Here is a 20,182-nt window from a genome sequence, read left to right on the forward strand (position 1 = left end):
GAGTCAGGATCTCAGAGACTTCAGTTAGGTCAAGAATCCTAAAAAATGACCCCCACTAGATAAGAATCACAAGCTGAAGTGTTGTAAAATACATGAAGAAGGTTTTTTTATAGGCTTTATGGACAGATAGATTGAGAGTGACTCTTGAAGGACCAGCACCACATCCTCTAGTACCACTGTTTGAAGAATTCATCTTCCAGAATCTGGCAGGACGTTTTGCAGAGATGGACTAAAATGAACTCCCAAAACGTACTGCCAGATTCTGGAAGATGAATTCTGCACTCATAATTGTCATAATTCTGCACTCCCTGTATATATATACATATATATATATACCCTGTTCGGGCGAACCAGCCTCTTACTGCATTTCGTTGCCTTGTACCATACTTGTGTAATGACAATAAAGTTGAATCTAATCTAATCTAATACACACACACACATACATATATATATATATATATATATATATATATATATATATATATGTATATATATATATGTGTGTATGTATATGTATCCTTATGCTCATCAAGCCTGCATTTATTTAATCAAAAATACAGAAAAAACTGTAGCCTAATATTGTGAAATATTATTACATTGTGTTCTTTTTAACTTTTTATTAATTAAAGAATCTTGAAAAGAGTATCACAGTTTCCATCATTGACATTAAATCCTCATATTAGAATGATTTCTGAATGATTATGTGACACTGAAGAGTGGAGTAATGATGCTGAAAATCCAGCTGTGATCACAGGAATAAATTATATTTTAAATTATTTTAAAATTGAAAACCATTATTTTTATACATTTCGCAATATTGCTGTTTTTTATCAAATAAATGCAGGCTTGATGAACATAAGAGACTTCTTTCATAATGCTGCATAATATTCAAAACTGGTAATCAGTCCTTTCATGTCACCATTTCGCCAGCCTACACTTCCCTGTAGAAGCCGGTGGCACTTGGGTTTTGTTAACTTTGATAGTTTCATGAAATAGTAAACGGTGTATCAATATACATAAATACAAGTGAAATTAACACTACTTACCATTAATGCGACGTTTGCTGCTGTGGTTTTGTGCAGGGATTTGTTTGTTGTCAGTTAAAATCCATTTTGTCAGTGATGCAATTTATAAAATGTGACAAACCGCAGGAAATTGTTCCACAAACGTTAGTTTGTCTGTCCATGTATTTTTCAACCGATTTATGAATAAGAACAGAAAATTACCGCTTCACATCGCCCAATGGAATTTGAACTTGCTTTGGCAGATCACGATTGGTTGGTGTATATACATGACAAACGGGCATTGGTGAATTGTGTAATACTTTAAAATATATAGCTAATATATAGCTTTGTAATTAAATCAACACATTAGCTCTGACTATGGATGAAAAAAAAAAATATTGGTTAATTTTTTCCCGTGAGGCCACACACTCTCTGAAAGGACCATATTTGGCTCGAGAGCCATTTCCGAACAGTGGAAAATCAGCTGTCAATCAAAACGCACGCGACCCATAGCAACGCGTTACGTCAACGCCTCAACAGAAATTGTCCGACTTTTGAGCCGTTCGTTACTATTGTATACATTGTCATGTTATAATAATCACATTTATTTAGTTTTATTGACCACAATATTATCCTTGATATTTGTGTGAGAGGGGCACTTTTGATTCATTTTGAAAAAGGGCAGGGGCTCGAGCACCCAAAGCCCCCCCCCTCTGCACGTGCCTGATGATGAGCCCCGTCTCCAGACTCCACCTGCCCCACCGCAGCTGAGCCCACATTACCATAGCCAGCCCATCAAAGCCCACAGCCCCACTGGGTCAATCAGAGGCAGCTCAATCAGAGGAGACCTGAGCGGCCGGAGCCAGACAATGAGCGCTTCAAAGCCAACACACAATCCATAACACTCACATCCATCTGTGTGTTCATTTACAAACACACACTGACCTGTCCTGCATCCGCTCTTCCAACACATCGGCTGTTCAACACCAGATCACAGGCTAATCTGAATCACACACACACACACACACACACACACACACACACACACACACACACACACACACACACACACACACACACACACACACACACACACACACACACACACACACACACACACACACACACACACACACACACACACACACACACACACACACACACACACACACACACACACACACACACACACACACACACGCGCGCGCGCGCACACACACACACACACACACACACACACACACACACTAGTGTCCATAATAAAGTACACATTTTCATTTTTTATTTATTTTATGGTCTTTAGTTTCAATATGCATGTTGGTGCTCCTTACATTTTGAGTCATTATTACTCATTATTATTTAAAAATAGTTTATATTTATGATGGTGTGAGGATTGTAATCGCTCTATTCTTCTTCTTCTCCGTAATAAATCCCATCTTCAAGCTGCTGGAGAACTCCTGAGGCTGAAGTGCTGAATAAGAGGACGTCTGAAATATCTCAATAGCGCCACCTATAACATTTCAATTAAGCGGCATTCGTGCTATATTTCACGTAGGAGTATGAGATTCGGGACACACATGTAACAGCCCAACACCTACAAAAAAGTCTATAGGTGCAAAATATGAAAACCAACAGGAAGTCAGATATTTGGAATTTTCTCTGCAAACGTTTTGCAGTTTTTGTCATTTCCAGACGTTGTACTTTAACAAACTCCTAGAGATGTAATGAGATTATGTCCGTCTAATGTAAAGGCCTTGGTGATGTTAACTTGTGAAGATCTTGAGTTCTCCCTGAAGGCGTGTCCGTGGCGGCCTGAGGAAATCAGACGAGTCTCCATTACACAGGAAGCTGTTGTAACTCGGGCACGCAATGTCCCATAATTCACGTTTGATAATAGTCCTGACCAAGGTTATAATCGTGAACGAAAACGCACGAAAAAATGAAAACTAGGTGGGAAAAAACATTGCTGTTAACTGAAATAAAAATAGAAACGAGGCATTACAAAAAAACGATAACTAACCAAAACTGTAATGTGTGTTTGGCAAAACTAACTCAAATAAAATACAATTATAGATTAACACACCGCGTCTCCATGAGAACGAGTGTTCGACGCTGAAAGCAAGTTCATCTCACACCTTCACACAATCACACATTAAAAAGTGGAACAAAAATATCTTAAATTCTGAATATACACTCTAAAAAATGCTGAGTTAAAAACAACTCAAGTTGGGTTGAAAATGGACTAACCCAGCAATTGGGTTGTTTTAACCCAGCCATTGGGTTGTTTTAAGCAAACATTTAACCCAACCGCTGGGTTAAAACAACCCAATTGTTGGGTTAAAACAACCCATTCACTGGGTTAAAACAACCCCCAAATTGCTGGGTTAAAACAACCCATTCACTTTGTTAAAACAACCCAATTGTTGGGTTAAAAGAGCCCATTCACTGGGTTAAAAGAGCCCATTCACTGGGTTAAAACAACCCATTCACTGGGTTAAAAACAAACCCAATTGCTGGGTTAAAACAACCCATTCACTGGGTTAAAACAACCCATTCACTGGGTTAAAACAACCCATTCACTGGGTTAAAAACAAACCCATTCACTGGGTTAAAAACAAACCCAATTGCTGGGTTAAAACAACCCATTCACTGGGTTAAAACAACCCATTCACTGGGTTAAAACAACCCATTCACTGGGTTAAAAACAAACCCATTCACTGGGTTAAAAACAAACCCAATTGCTGGGTTAAAATAACCCATTCACTGAAAAAAAAGGGGAAAAAAATTTCTGGGTTAAAACAACCCAACTGCTGGGTTAAAACAACACAAATTGCTTAAAAAAAAAGGCTTTTTTAACCCATAAAAAAAAAAATCTGTTTAGTTTTAATTAGTTTTTAAAGTTTTAATTACTTTAAAAACTAATTAAAACTAAACTAAATTTGAAAACAAAAAGTCAAAACGAAATAAAAATAAAAACTATAATAACCTTGGTCCTGACCTGAAGTAGTCTAGAAATCTAGACGCCCCCTAGCGGACGCAGATGTCATTTGTAGTCTAGCAACTCTCCGCTGGCTTGCGCGCTGGAAAAACCAAACTCTACTCAGGCCAATCACATCGTGTATAGAGTCGGTGGGCGGGGCTTAACATAATGACGGCAGAGAAACACTCAGTTTCAGTCAATCTCATGTCAATCTGGAGTGCCTATAGAGTAGTACTGCATCCTTCATATCTCCAAAAAGTCTTTAGTTTTATTATATTTACAAAAGAAAGATACTTCTACACGGCAATATTCAGTCACAGCGCCACCTGCTGGCAACAGGAAGTGTGGCTCATTAAAATGACTGCTATTTTCCTACATTTACCCGCTTTAAATGCATGTGGTCCACAATTCACAGCGTCCCTGAGGCCAGCGGGTAATGCAGCTTCAATGTTTATTTATATTTATTAGGGATGTACGATATATCGGCCGATATATGTGCATTTTTAATGTTATCGGCTTGATAAGAACATTTCTCTGATATATTAGAGCCGATAAATAATGTATTATTTCCTTCAGCTGAGACACTGATGGTTATGAATCGCTTAAAATATGATTGGAATCACGTCAAAAGAGGAAAATACAGTAAACATGAGCAAATCGGTCATATCGGCTACATAAAGTCATAATAAGAACATCATAATTGTGTGTTTGGGATTTAATGGTGAGGCTTTTGTTTTTGTAATCAAACTCTCAGAAATTATATATTTTTTTAAATTGGATTTTGATTTATCGGCCGATATATCGGTTATCGGCTTTCAAATATAAAGAATTATCGTTATCGGCGCATCCTTAATATTTCTTTTTTTATGATTTGTACTTTATTGCAAACAAGAAATGATATAAACAATCATGTACTTGACATGTAAATCAAAAACATAATCAATAAATGGTAACAATATAAATAAGTAAATAAATAAAAATAGTAGGCCTGTCAAAAGATTAATCGCGATTAATCGCATCCAAAATAAAAGTTTGTGTTTACATAATATATGTGTGTGTACTCTGTTAATTATTATTTATATATAAATACACACACAAGCATGTATATATTTAAGAAATATTTGCATGTATATACATTTATATAATCTATAATATATATAAATGTTTTATATATAAAAATATATTTATATATATATATATAATTTTTTTTTCTTAAATATATACATGCTTGTGTTTGTATTTATATATAAATAATAATTAACAGAGTACACACACATATATAATGTAAACACAAACTTTTATTTTGGATGCGATTAATCGCGATTAATCTTTTGACAGCCCTAAAAAAAATAGTATAACAGTAAAAAACAATTATAAACATATTTAAAAAATATATAAATTATGACATGATGACAACTAACATTGTCTTGCCAAAAAAGGTCAAATTCTCTGATATTTTAAGACTTGCCACATCATTTCCCGCGGACTTAATATTTGTCAAATATTGAATTTGCAGTTTTTATCTTTTGAAATGAGAACAAAACGTGCCAAAACTCAGGTTTCTTTCAAAGCCTCTCCTTCCTTTAAGGCGTTTTTCTGTCATTATTATGGCATGTTCATAAGAATCGCATTGTTTGTTGAATCTATGGTAAATGTTAATAGACTAAAAATGAATGACCTATATTTATAGGTCTTGTAAAGTTGAATAGTGGACATCAGAAGTCATCAGCTGGAGAAGGAAGAGAAGGAAGCGCTCACATCACTCGAGGCGAGTCAATAATTAATGAGGACAGCTAATAGACTTGCTGGCCCATTATAGGCCGAGGTAAAGAGGAAGAGTTTAGGCTAAGTGCTGAGAGTCTGTCTCCTGTGAAGGACACTAGAGGAATCGTCCTGAAGTCACATGGACTCAGTCTTTAATCATTAATCCAAAGAACAAACACTGACACGATGAGCAGAGGAACACAGAACATGATGATCAACACTAGAAACAGGTTTAACTTCATCAACAACCAAACTAACAATGTTTGTTAAAAAATCTTTTTGACATTTTGAACACATTTAATGAATTAAACAGCGCAAAATAAACTGAAATAAATGTTAAACGTGAAAGTATTATGCAACCATTGAAGACATTTCTCCTTATATCGAGCCTTTTTGCCATAAAACGTTCTTTAAAATTGAGCTCTGGAGCCAAATCACAGGCGTGTAAACATGACTTTAGAAAGATGGCAGCATCATTATTGTATTCTCACTCAGAGATTGGTGGATCTATTAGTGAAATCTGTCGACTTTATCAATCTGTGTTGAATTATATCCCAACGCTGAGCGCTCAAACATGGGGAAGAAGCACTTCTGCTGTGTTTATGTCTCAAGTTTGACTGCCTGTAGCTCCAGAAGTATTAAAGATATATTAATATCCTTCTAGATTCTGGTTCTTAATAAACATTTCTATTGGTTTCTTCATTTTAAAGACCGTCGATGGTTCAGTCTCAGAGATATGGAGATCTCAATCCGGCTCCAGGAGTAAAATGGTACACATTTTCAGTGGTCGAAAGCCAAATGTGGGTCACTTTACACACAGCTGATGTTTTTTTCTTTTAAAGAGGAAGATCAGAACAACAAATAATGTTGAAACTAGAAATATATCGCGTTTTCCTGTCAACGCAATTGCATAGAAAAAAATCCTGTCCGTCCGAGTGCCATTAATGTTCCTTTTCCAACAGCAGAAGTGCTTCTTCCCCATGTTTGAGCGCTCAGCGTTGGGATATAATTCAACACAGATTGATAAAGTCGACAGATTTCACTAATAGATCCACCAATCTCTGAGTGAGAATACAATAATGATGCTGCCATCTTTCTAAAGTCATGTTTACACGCCTGTGATTTGGCTCCAAGGTGAAAATTGTCGACACAACAGTGATTACTCAGTCAATACATTAGATATTCTGCCTTTCATCACTATTTATGTTTGTCTTTATACAGAAAATATATTGACAAAATCAAAAATGTGAGCCGAAATTTGTTTGATTTGACACAGAATTATAAATATAGATAAATATACATTTCTACAAAGAGGCAGAAAAAACACAGTAAGCGCAATATTTCCCACATTTTAATGTCATAATGTGGTTAGTCTCATGTTTTTTTGCATTAAGGAGAAACTTCCAAATCTGGCTTTGAGTTCTGAAATTTGCAGTGTTTTTATTGATCGAGCAGAATCTCTTTGACTTCTCTGAGCTGGACGGGTCTGGACACACACACACACACACACACACACATTAGATGTGGTGGTGTAGTGAAGGCAGGCGGGGGGGCAGGTGGGCCGATGAGCCACTTAAAACATGAGTCCCATCTGCCAACCCTGAGAAAGGCACGCATGCGCCCCATTAGTGTGATTGATGCCGGCTGAGCATCTGCAGGATCAGCAGCATTACTGATGCACACTCTACAGCCAATCAGAGGCTCAGTGGAGCGTGTGGGCGGGGCTTAGAGCGGGTCACCTCATTAGCTCAGGTGGGCTGGACGGATCTGTGGAAACCATAGACTGATGGTGGGAGGGGAAGAAAAGAGCATCTTCTTTACATCATGACTTTCATAACTCGTATTCGTTGCTAATCAGATTACACTTCCTAAACTAGAGGAGTAACGCATGTAAACAAACTTTGAAGTTGGCTTGAGCAAGCTAGACCAGAAAGTTTGACGTAGTTTAAAGTTTGATGGTTTTGAAGTCAATACAGTCCATCAGAAAACAGACAGATAGATGCTAATAGAGCATGAATCAGTGTTTTTGAACGAATCTCTTGAGTGAATGATTCAATGACTCACTTGTTCCATTACTGGATGAATCAGTGTTTTTGAACGAATCTCTTGAGTGAATGATTCAATGACTCACTTGTTTCATTACTGGATGAATCAGTGTTTTTGAGCGAATCTCTTGAGTGAATGATTCAATGACTCACTCATAAAGACTTGTTTGATTACTGGATGAATCAGTGTTTTTGAGCGAATCTCTTGAGTGAATGATTCAATGACTCACTCATAAAGACTTGTTTCATTACTGGATGAATCAGTGTTTTTGAATGAATCTCGAGTGAATGATTCAATGACTCACTCATAAAGACTTGTTTCATTACTGGATAAATCAGTGTTTTTGAACGAATCTCTTGAATGAATGATTCAATGACTCACTTGTTCCATTACTGGATGAATCAGTGTTTTTGAACAAATCTCTTGAGTGAATGATTCAATGACTCACTCATAAAGACTTGTTTCATTACTGGATGAACCAGTGTTTTTGAGCGAATCTCGAATGAATGATTCAATGACTCACTCATAAAGACTTGTTTCATTACTGGATGAATCAGTGTTTTTGAGCAAATCTCTTGAATGAATGATTCAATGACTCACTTGTTTCATTACAGGATGAATCAGTGTTTTTGAACGAATCTCTCGAGTGAATGATTCAACGACTCACTCATAAAGACTTCATGTTTCATTACTGGATGAATCAGTGTTTTTTAAAAAATCTCTTGAATGAATGATTCAATGACTCACTTGTTCCATTACTGGATGAATCAGTGTTTTTGAACAAATCTCTTGAGTGAATGATTCAATGACTCACCCATAAAGACTTCACTTGTTCCATTACTGGATGAATCAGTGTTTTTGAACAAATCTCTTGAATGAATGATTCAATGACTCACTTGTTCCATTACTGGATGAATCAGTGTTTTTGAACGAATCTCTTGAATGAATGATTCAATGACTCACTCATAAGAACTTGTTTCATTACTGTATGAATCAGTGTTTTTGAACAAATCTCTTGAGTGAATGATTCACTGACTCACTCATAAAGACTTCACTTGTTTCATTACTGGATGAATCAGTGTTTTTTGAACAAATCTCTTGAATGAATGATTCAATGACTCACTTGTTTCATTACTGGATGAATCAGTGTTTTTTGAACGAATCTCTTGAATGAATGATTCAATGACTCACTTGTTCCATTACTGGATGAATCAGTGTTTTTGAACGAATCTCTTGAATGAATGATTCAATGACTCACTCATAAAGATGTGTTTCATTACTGGATGAATCAGTGTTTTTGAATGAATCTCTTGAATGAATGATTCAATGACTCACTTGTTCCATTACTGGATGTATCAGTGTTTCTGAACGAATCTCTTGAGTGAACGATTCAATGACTCACTCATAAAGACTTGTTTAATAACTGGATGAATCAGTGTTTTTGAGCAAATCTCTTGAATGAATGATTCAACGACTCACTCATAAAGACTTGTTTCATCACTGGATGAATCAGTGTTTTTGAACGAATCTCTTGAATGAATGGTTCAATGACTCACTTGTTCCATTACTGGATGAATCAGTGTTTTTGAACGAATCTCTTGAATGAATGATTCAATGACTCACTCATAAGAACTTGTTTCATTACTGTATGAATCAGTGTTTTTGAACAAATCTCTTGAGTGAATGATTCACTGACTCACTCATAAAGACTTCACTTGTTTCATTACTGGATGAATCAGTGTTTTTTGAACAAATCTCTTGAATGAATGATTCAATGACTCACTTGTTTCATTACTGGATGAATCAGTGTTTTTTGAACGAATCTCTTGAATGAATGATTCAATGACTCACTTGTTCCATTACTGGATGAATCAGTGTTTTTGAACGAATCTCTTGAATGAATGATTCAATGACTCACTCATAAAGATGTGTTTCATTACTGGATGAATCAGTGTTTTTGAATGAATCTCTTGAATGAATGATTCAATGACTCACTTGTTCCATTACTGGATGTATCAGTGTTTCTGAACGAATCTCTTGAGTGAACGATTCAATGACTCACTCATAAAGACTTGTTTAATAACTGGATGAATCAGTGTTTTTGAGCAAATCTCTTGAATGAATGATTCAACGACTCACTCATAAAGACTTGTTTCATCACTGGATGAATCAGTGTTTTTGAACGAATCTCTTGAATGAATGGTTCAATGACTCACTTGTTCCATTACTGGATGAATCAGTGTTTTTGAACAAATCTCTTGAATGAATGATTCAATGACTCACTTGTTCCATTACTGGATGAATCAGTGTTTTTGAACAAATCTCTTGAATGAATGATTCAATGACTCACTTGTTCCATGACTGGATGAATCAGTGTTTTTGAACAAATCTCTTGAATGAATGATTCAATGACTCACTTGTTTCATCACTGGATGAATCGGTGTTTTTGAACGAATCTCTTGAATGAATGATTCAATGACTCACTTGTTCCATTACTGGATGAATCAGTGTTTTTGAACAAATCTCTTGAATGAATGATTCAATGACTCACTTGTTCCATGACTGGATGAATCAGTGTTTTTGAACGAATCTCTTGAATGAATGATTCAATGACTCACTCATAAGAACTTGTTTCATTACTGTATGAATCAGTGTTTTTGAACAAATCTCTTGAGTGAATGATTCACTGACTCACTTGTTTAATAACTGGATGAATCAGTGTTTTTGAGCAAATCTCTTGAATGAATGATTCAATGACTCACTCATAAAGACTTGTTTCATCACTGGATGAATCAGTGTTTTTGAACGAATCTCTTGAATGAATGATTCAATGACTCACTTGTTCCATTACTGGATGAATCAGTGTTTTTGAACAAATCTCTTGAATGAATGATTCAATGACTCACTTGTTCCATGACTGGATGAATCAGTGTTTTTGAACGAATCTCTTGAATGAATGATTCAATGACTCACTCATCAAGTAACACTCTCTCAGTGTTTATATCCAGTACTTCTGAGATAATCTGAATGATTGTAAGACAGAGATAATGATCCTGTGTGGTTGAAAAGATAAAAGATCTGAATGTTTAATAGACGCTTTAATGGCTTTAGGATTTAGGAATTGTGTTTTCTGTATAATGAAGTACCCCTCTTGTCTTTCAGGAGCATGATGCCCAAAGCCCTCAGTGGGCAGATCGTGATGGAGAAGACGCCCAGATACTTCGTCACCCCGGAGACGCCGGGCCGAATCCACGGCATGTCGCGCGACATTAAGCTGATGGTGGTGGTGCGCGACCCCATCACCCGCGCCATCTCAGACTACACCCAGATCATCTCCAAGACCCCGGGCATCCCTCGCTTCGAGAGCCTGGCGTTTAAGAACCGGTCCGCGGGTCAGATCGACGGGTTCTGGAGTCCGCTGAACATCGGCCTGTATGCCCAGCACCTGGAGCGATGGCTGGCCTACTTCCCGCTCTCGCAGATCCACTTCGTCCACGGGGAGAGACTGATCCGCGACCCGGCGGGCGAGCTGGGCCGAGTCCAGGACTTCCTCGGCCTGGAGAGGATCATCACGGACAAACACTTCTACTTCAACAAGACCAAGGGCTTCCCTTGCCTCAAGAAGCCCGAGGGCAGTAGCAAACCGCACTGTCTGGGCCAGACCAAAGGCAGAACGCATCCCAGAATAGACCCAGAGGTCATTCGGAAACTGAGGGAATTCTACCGGCCACACAACCTGAAGTTCTACCAGATGGCAGGCATGGACTTTGGATGGCAATGAACTTTATGTGCCTGTGGAGAACTGAAGAAGTGCAGGCGAAACGCCATCTCTGGGGTTAAGCAAACACAGGCCTGAGAACAGTCTTCATGCCGTCCGTGAGAGAACTGATAGCAATGACATTTAACAGAGAGTTCACCCAAAAATCCCCCATGATTTCCTCTCCCTCAGCTCATCCTCTGTGTGTGTGACATTCTTCTCTCAGACGAACACAATCAGAGTTATATTAATAATGTCCAGGCTAATCCAAGCTTTATAAAGGCAGCCCAAAATTTGAAGTCCATAAAAAGTGCATCCGTCCATCATAAAAGTGCATCCATCCATCATAAAAGTGCATCCGTCCATCATAAAAGTGCATCTGTCCATCATAAAAGTGCATCCATCCATCATAAAAGTGCATCTATCCATCATAAAAGTGCATCTATCCATCATAAAAGTGCATCTATCCATCATAAAAGTGCATCCATCCATCATAAAAGTGCATCTATCCATCATAAAAGTCCATCTATCCATCATAAAAGTCCATCTATCCATCATAAAAGTGCATCTATCCATCATAAAAGTGCATCTATCCATCATAAAAGTCCATCTATCCATCATAAAAGTGCATCTATCCATCATAAAAGTGCATCTATCCATCATAAAAGTCCATCTATCCATCATAAAAGTGCATCTATCCATCATAAAAGTGCATCTATCCATCATAAAAGTCCATCTATCCATCATAAAAGTGCATCTATCCATCATAAAAGTGCATCTATCCATCATAAAAGTGCATCTATCCATCATAAAAGTCCATCTATCATCATAAAAGTGCATCTATCCATCATAAAAGTGCATCCATCCATCATAAAAGTGCATCTATCCATCATAAAAGTCCATCTATCCATCATAAAAGTGCATCTATCCATCATAAAAGTCCATCTATCCATCATAAAAGTGCATCCATCCATCATAAAAGAGCATCCATCCATCATAAAAGTGCATCTATCCATCATAAAAGTGCATCCGTCCATTATAAAAGTACATCCATCCATCATAAAAGTGCATCCGTCCATTATAAAAGTGCATCTATCCATCATAAAAGAGCATCCATCCATAATAAAAGTGCATCTATCCATCATAAAAGTGCATCCGTCCATTATAAAAGTACATCCATCCATCATAAAAGTGCATCCGTCCATTATAAAAGTACATCCATCCATCATAAAAGTGCATCTATCCATCATAAAAGTGCATCTATCCATCATAAAAGTGCATCTGTCCATCATAAAAGTGCATCCATCCATCATAAAAGTGCAGTCATTCATTATAAAAGTACATCCATCCATCATAAAGTGCATCTATCCATCATAAAAGTGCATCTGTCCATCATAAAAATGCATCTATCCATCATAAAAGTGCATCTGTCCATCATAAAAGTGCATCTATCCATCATAAAAGTGCTGCTCGATCAGCTCTTTAATTCTAACCGTCTTCCTGTATTTAATAATAATAATTTGATTTAAAATAAAACCCAGATCAACAAATCCTAGATTAGCACTAAACTTTGCTTAATTATTGGTGCAACCCGAGGTTTATTATCGGCATGCGTTTTAACAGCCTAAACTTCTGATATCTGGTTTTCTCCACCCTCAGTGTTTTAGTTCTGCTGTGTTTAGTGACTGAAAGCTGAGCTGTGAATGGATCACAAGTGCCCAAAACTTGCATCTTGTTCACATATGTTTGTGTTTAAGATGGCCTCCAGAGCTCCTCGACAGTCACATGACTGAAAACTATGAATTATAAAGCTTGGATTATCCAGGACATTATTAATATAACTCTTGATGGTGATCGTCTGACAGAAGAACGCACAGAGGATGGCTTGAGGAGAGTAAATCAAGAGGTCATTTTCATTTTTGGGTGAACTATCCCTTTAAATCATTGGTTTAAGTAGCACTTTTCTGCTCTTGCCAGTCTTTTCTATGTTGCCCAGTCAAACTGCAGCTTCAATCACGTTTGATTGATCATTCATATCAAAAAGGGTTTGGGTTTAAGATAAACTGTGTAGCATTAGACATCATTTGTCATTGTATGTACACTGTAGCACATCTGTGTAAAGCTGGTCTACAATCACACTCTATACCCAGGGGCTCAGATTGGCTCCGCCCGCCTGCTGTGATTGGCTCAAAGTAGACGATATGCAGATGAGGCCAGTCCTTTTGGTTTTCCCACTTCATGGATGGATTTGCACTAGTCTGAAAGCGAATAAATTATTTTAAGCTCCTGTGTTATTGTTTTTGTTCTGTTTAATCCCCAAAATTAAGATGATATATTTCTTTACCATTTGTCTATGATTCTTTGTTGATATCTTTTTCATGGAGCTATTAGCTACAATTTGTTTATAAGATACATAAATAAATAAAAATTAGGATTTTTTTTTATTATTTACTGTTTTCAAAGATGTCTCTTCTGCTCACCAAAGCTGTTCTCTGTTGTAAACTGTAATTTATTCCTGTGATCAAAGCTGAATTTACACACACACACACACACACACACACACACACACACACACACACACACACACACACACACACACACACACACACACACACACACACACACACACAACCTTATTAGGTTTCATCAAACGGTAAATTTATAAAAATTTAACTCTGCTCACCATTAATGGTTCCATTTACATCCAATATAATAATCAACAAGATTATTAAAAATTGAGACAAATGGCGCGTTCAAGTAATGTCGTAAAGATCGTATTTTCTTTATGAGTTTGGGCCGTGTCAGTGTGATATATGTCGGAAAATCCACAATACTTAAAGGTATTTAGCACTGATACTGTCAGGCTTTTCTGTTTACAGCTATAGCATATGAAAGCTATGCTAGGAGAATTATAATATAACAATATAATATGTAGCCTAACAATAAAGTTTACAGTGGCTTCATAAATTAAAACATAAAAAAGCATTCCGTGTTCTTCATGTTCCTGAAAGTAGATTTTAAGAATCTTGCTGTATTGTTGTGTAATTAATTAAGAGAAAGTACTCCGCCATTTTAAACCGCACATGACGTCATAAACACGACTTCCTACCTCGTAAAAACGAACTTCCCAGGAAGACTTGAACGCGCCAAAATAGCAGATCCAGATCATTCAACAAACGCAATTCCGCCTGTAAAGAACGACACGTCTTTTATCTATTTCACCTCAGAACAGACGGTGTAGTTTTCAACCGATTTATGAATGAGCAAATTCAAATCACCGCGCCATTTCATATCGTCCAATGAAAGTTGAGCTTGTAGCGGACACGTGACAAACGGGCATCGGTATTGTGCTGTATGAGTTGTGTATTATTTTAAAATATACAATGTGAATTTTCAAATTAATAGACACATTGATCTATTTTTTGGGTCGTTGAGTCATAGACAATCCTTATGGAGGACGAATCCTGCAAAAACAATAAATATATGCAAATAAATCTACACAATTCTACATAAATGAATGAATTTGCTAATAAATACACATATTGCTGCATAAATATCTTAATAATTAAATATGTGAGGAGATAAATAATTGAATAAATGTTGAGGGAAATTTAAAAAATGTTAAAGGATTTTTTTTCTTTATTCCTTTTAACTGTTTATTCATTTTTGAATGTAGCTCCATGTTTATTTTTCCATGGCAAAATATGCTAATGAGGAGGTGTCAATCAAACATCAGAGGCGGTCTCTATGCCAACATTGGCTGATGACTGCACTCTAAAAAATGCTGGGTTAAAAATAACCCAAGTTGGGTTGAAAATGGACTAACCCAGCGATTGGGTTGTTTTAACCCAGCGATTGGGTTGTTTTAACCCAGAGATTGGGTTGTTTTAACCCAGCATTTTTAGAGTGTGTTGACGCCCCCTCATTAGCATATACATACAAAAATGAATAAACGGTTCAAAAGGTTATTTCCCCCAACATTGATTTTATTTATTCAATTATTTATCTCCTTGCACATTTAATTATTATTAATATATTTATTTATACAGGAATATGTGGATTTATGCATTTATTTATTTGTTTTGTGGGTTTATTTATTTGCATATTCATTTATTTATCGTTTTTGCAACAGCTTTTTACAACAAGCAGAATAATTACAACAAGAAAACAATAAAGAGGGGGATTTTCTGTCAAATGAATTATAAATCAAACGCATGTTGTTCTATTGATTATTGTGGAGAGGTGTACAGTAGAGCATTATCATGTGAGTGTGTTGGTCTGTAGCGCCACCCTCTGGTCATGTGCAGAAATGAACACAGCATTCAGGTTATAAAGCTTCTCTTTATTATAATGCATTGTTCAGTGTAGTTATTATTACTCTATGCCTGGCAGCTTTTGTAAAAGACTCAATATATACTGTACATTTCATCAACATAAGGTCAAAGGAAACCAGTGAAGTGAAAATAACCAAGCAAACAAATACACAAATATCAAATTAAACGAACAATCTGACATGCATTAACACCATCAGTGTACAGTACAGTACAGTATGACTGTAAACAAGTCATCGAATCATAGAAGTGTCATTCATTATTGCACATTAAATGTAAACAGTTCATTATGGCAGTGCAAAGACTCAGACAGTTCAGAACGGGATTTATTCCAATGGATGGTTAACTGATGAAGGATTCCACACACACACACACACACACACACACACACACACACACACACACACACACACACACACACACACACACACACACAGATTATTACAGATATGTTGATTCCAGGACTTTTGCATGCTACGGTTAAAGAACAGGGATCACTCGCACACACAAAGGCACTCAGAAATGTGATCCGAGCAGATCCAGACCCTCGGGATCATTCCCTCAGGACTCGAACACACACACACACACACACACACACACACACACACACACACACACACACACACACACACACACACACACACACACACACACACACACACACACACACACACACACACACACACACACACACACACACACACACACACACACACACACACACACACACACACACACACACACACACACACACACAGATCTACAGCAGGCGGATCGCACAAGATGAACACACTGCAGAAACACTTTAATCACACTCTTCCTCAGGGGTTGGTTTTCCAGCACACATATCTAAACATTCTTACATCAACACATTTACTGGAGAATGACGGAAGATATGAAGAGTTTGTGCTTAAGAAGAAATATCTGCCAGTCAGAGAAATACACTTCATTCAAAGGGAAAATAAACTATTTGTTCTTGTTTTAAGCATAAACTTTTAGACTTAATATTAGGGATGCACCGATATCAACATTTTGGCCGATACGATAATTCTTTATATTTGAAAGCTTGATAACCGATATATCGGCTGATAAATCTAAATCCAAATATTTATATCATTTCTAAGAGCCTGATTACAAAAACAAAAGCCTCACCATTAAATCCCAAACACACAATTATGATGTTTTTATTATTGTTTCATGTAGCGGATATGACCGATTTGCTCATGTTTACTGTATTTTCCTCTTTTAAAGTGATTCCAATCATATTTTAAGTGATTCATAACCATCAGTGTCTCAGCTGAAGGAAAGAATACATCATTTATCGGCTTTTTTTTGCACAACAGAAGCAAGCAAGGAAACAGCAGGAGACCAACTGCAACAATGAGTAAAGACATTTGGAGACAATTTTAAGCAAAAAGGTTGAAAACCCTTAAATACATTGAGTTGTGTAGAGCCACTTTCATGTTTTGTTTAATTATAGCGTCACCAAGCGTGTCCTCAGAGTGCCCTCATACATAAACGTGTCAAATTTGGTGAAAATATCGCATTTCGTTTAGGAGTTTGTATTTATGAGCATATAAACAATTACCCACACCCGACTTTGATTGCATGTTTTTGCCACTTACTATCAAAATTTTGACATTTGGCCATTAGCTCATCGTCAACCGGCTATTATTTCAAAGTTCCTACGATGGTTTCGGCTCGATCGGACAAACGGTTTCGAAGATATTCGCGAAAGTTGTTAAAACGTTAAATCACAGTGTTGAACAAACCATAAGCTAAACCTAGCATGTTTGGTGTAGTTGGACTTGGCAAGGATTCAGAAATCACAGAATCCCATGAAATAAGTCAACCACATCCAAAGTTATAAGCATGTTTTGATTTCACCACTAGGTGGCGCTGGCTCGAAATTCTCATGATCTGTCAGGGCATCGTGTCGATGACCCATACCGAGTTTCGTAATGATACGCTAATGCGGTCATGAAATACAGCATTTTACTACAAAATTCAAAATGGACGCCACCCAAAATGGCCGATATTGAAAAATTGGATATCATTCGACTCGGCATGATTTTTGGGCAAACCGTTCAGAAATTTTTTTTGTGTGCCGAAACGCAGCATGTAGCCTCAAGTCATGTTTGTGATGACATGTACCAAGTTTGGTCACAGCCGTATGACTATATTCACAAGCTCTACGTAAAATTTGTTTGCGCTTTATTCGAAAATGAAATCAAATTGTCTGAAGAATCGTCTAGGAGTTCGAAAAAGTATTTTTTTTGGCGGGAAAATTGGCACTACTGAAAATGTGGGTTGAGTCGAATCGTCTTGAGCCAAGGAATCAGAATTTTTGTTTCTAGCCCTTCCAGTTCAAAAGTTATTAGCACAAATGTAAGTCACATTTTTTTTAATTAAGTACCTAGTCTACTATTTACTAATAAATATTACAGTAATCAATGGTCCGTGACATGATTGTGCTGTAATAAAATATCATATGCTTGGTATGATAAGAATAAATGCTGCCGTAAATAACGGCCCAATTCAAATGTTTACGTGCTTTTCTTCATTTTTAAGAAATACAAGTCTAGAAATGCATCCAAATGACAGCGAAGCGCAGCCGTACGGTGCCCTGCAGGGGTCAAAAAGGATATAAACAGTGAATTTTGAAGTGATATATTCTTGAAGACTCAGAGATGTGGATTCGGACAGCAGTTTAATGACCACATGACCTGGTGTTTGTCTAAAGGTCATTCGGCCGGGGATTTTTACGCGGGTGGTGGGAGACGGACGGCAATAAAATCACTGACTAGCCGCTGTAAATGATGACCATACCTTCTGACCCCACGAGAAACAATCACCGGGGCTTCAGCAACTCCTTCCCCACTAACGGAGCGAGCTGGAGAATCACACTTTTCCCGGGACACAACATCACGGCCACCAACAGAACTCAGCACAGATTGTTCTCGCTCCGGCTATAACTTCTGGACACTCGGTAGCGGTGCCACAACAGACCGAACGGCTTCACAGCCACGCCCTTTGTTCGCTGATTGGACCGGTACAAATTTGTTCGGAGAAAACCTAAGAATATACAGCAGTCCCAGACGGAGAACTGAAGGAAAATGAAAATAGAGCGGAAGTACGGAGGAGGGCGGAGCCAGGCTAAGGTGCCTGGTTGCATAAAGCACCTTAAGTTTTTCCCTCAAGTATGAACTTAAGGGGCGAGTTCCCCTTACCTAAGAGAATAACTTAAGGGTGTTTCATATAATCTCTTAAACGGTTCTCTTAGGGAAACATTGAAGTGTTTCACGACAGCGATCCTGGATTCACGTTATAAAAGTCTTGTTGCCATAGATACGCAAAACACTAACACTAATGCTGCGTTCACACCAAACGTTAATAGAGAGTCAAATTCGCATCTAGTTTGATGCATAAACTTTGAATGCATTCGCGTGTCCAAAGCGAGATGGACACGTGTATAAAGCAAGCGTTTGAAGCGACATTGACGCGCGTCCTTTTGCGCTTTTCATAGTGGTTGTGCGGCCGCGAAATTGAAAAATATTACTGTTATTGTGTCACGAAATGTAGTTTTAAGAGTTGTTCAGTCGAGAATGTAGTAGTTTAAAGCTCAAATCTGTGGTTTATTTGTAAAGATGGCGCCTATTTAAAGATGTGGTGAGATCCCGCCTGGAGCAGCCTCACCTCGGCTAGTCCTCATGACTTTAGCCACTGGTAAACGAGAAAGGTTTAAATTCACAATCTATAGCTTCGGTTCTATTATATGAAACATATAAGACATTAACGACTTGATATAACGTCAAACGACTTCTTTAATTATGTGAGTTTTTCTTCATTTCGTTCAGAAATGTTCGTTTGACTGCAAGTGTTCAGTGTCAGTGTTTGCGATGTGTGATGGTCAAATCGGTGTATTCTTGGAACAATTTTTCATCGCTAAGATGGTCCAAAGGGTTCTCCCTATCCCTAAAAACTCTTCTTGGCACATAATGATCTTCAGCTGGTTCATAAATTCAGCCATGTCGTCTTATTTTTGTCCGCGTTATTCTTAAGGTTACGATTTCCAAACCTTAAGTTATACTTAGGGAAATGACCGTTAAGGGGTTTTATGCAACACTTAACGCTTTTTAAGGGATTACTTAAGTGAAAAAACAGCATTTAAGGGGAATTCTAAGTGTTTATGACGTTTCACTTAAAGAAACCCTTAAAGGGTTAGTTCACCCAAAAATTAAAATTGTGTCATTAATGACTGACCCTCATGTGGTTGGACACCCGTCAGACCTCCGTTCAT

General features: G+C 37.4%; 1 protein-coding gene across 3 annotated transcripts in view; it reads left to right on the plus strand.

Annotated features, from left to right (window-relative positions):
* The window catches only part of hs3st3l (heparan sulfate (glucosamine) 3-O-sulfotransferase 3-like), a 34,960-nt gene extending 20,963 nt beyond the window's left edge, over positions 1 to 13,997 (plus strand). Inside the window, exons 2-3 of one of the 3 annotated variants that reach the window (XR_013818626.1) lie at positions 10,957 to 12,868; positions 12,911 to 13,984. Coding sequence is in view for 1 of the 3 variants with exons in the window: in XM_079845448.1 (XP_079701574.1) it covers positions 10,957 to 11,575 (619 nt within the window). In the remaining 2 variants the exon portion in view is untranslated. Of the gene's footprint in view, positions 1 to 10,956 lie in introns of all 3 variants that reach the window. The other 2 variants (XR_013818627.1, XM_079845448.1) reach the window with 2 other exon arrangements.
* Positions 13,998 to 20,182: the final 6,185 nt, after the last annotated feature.

Source organism: Gobio gobio (genome assembly GCF_949357685.1).
Source record: "Gobio gobio genome assembly, chromosome: 20".
In the NCBI taxonomy this organism is placed as follows: domain Eukaryota; kingdom Metazoa; phylum Chordata; class Actinopteri; order Cypriniformes; family Gobionidae; genus Gobio; species Gobio gobio.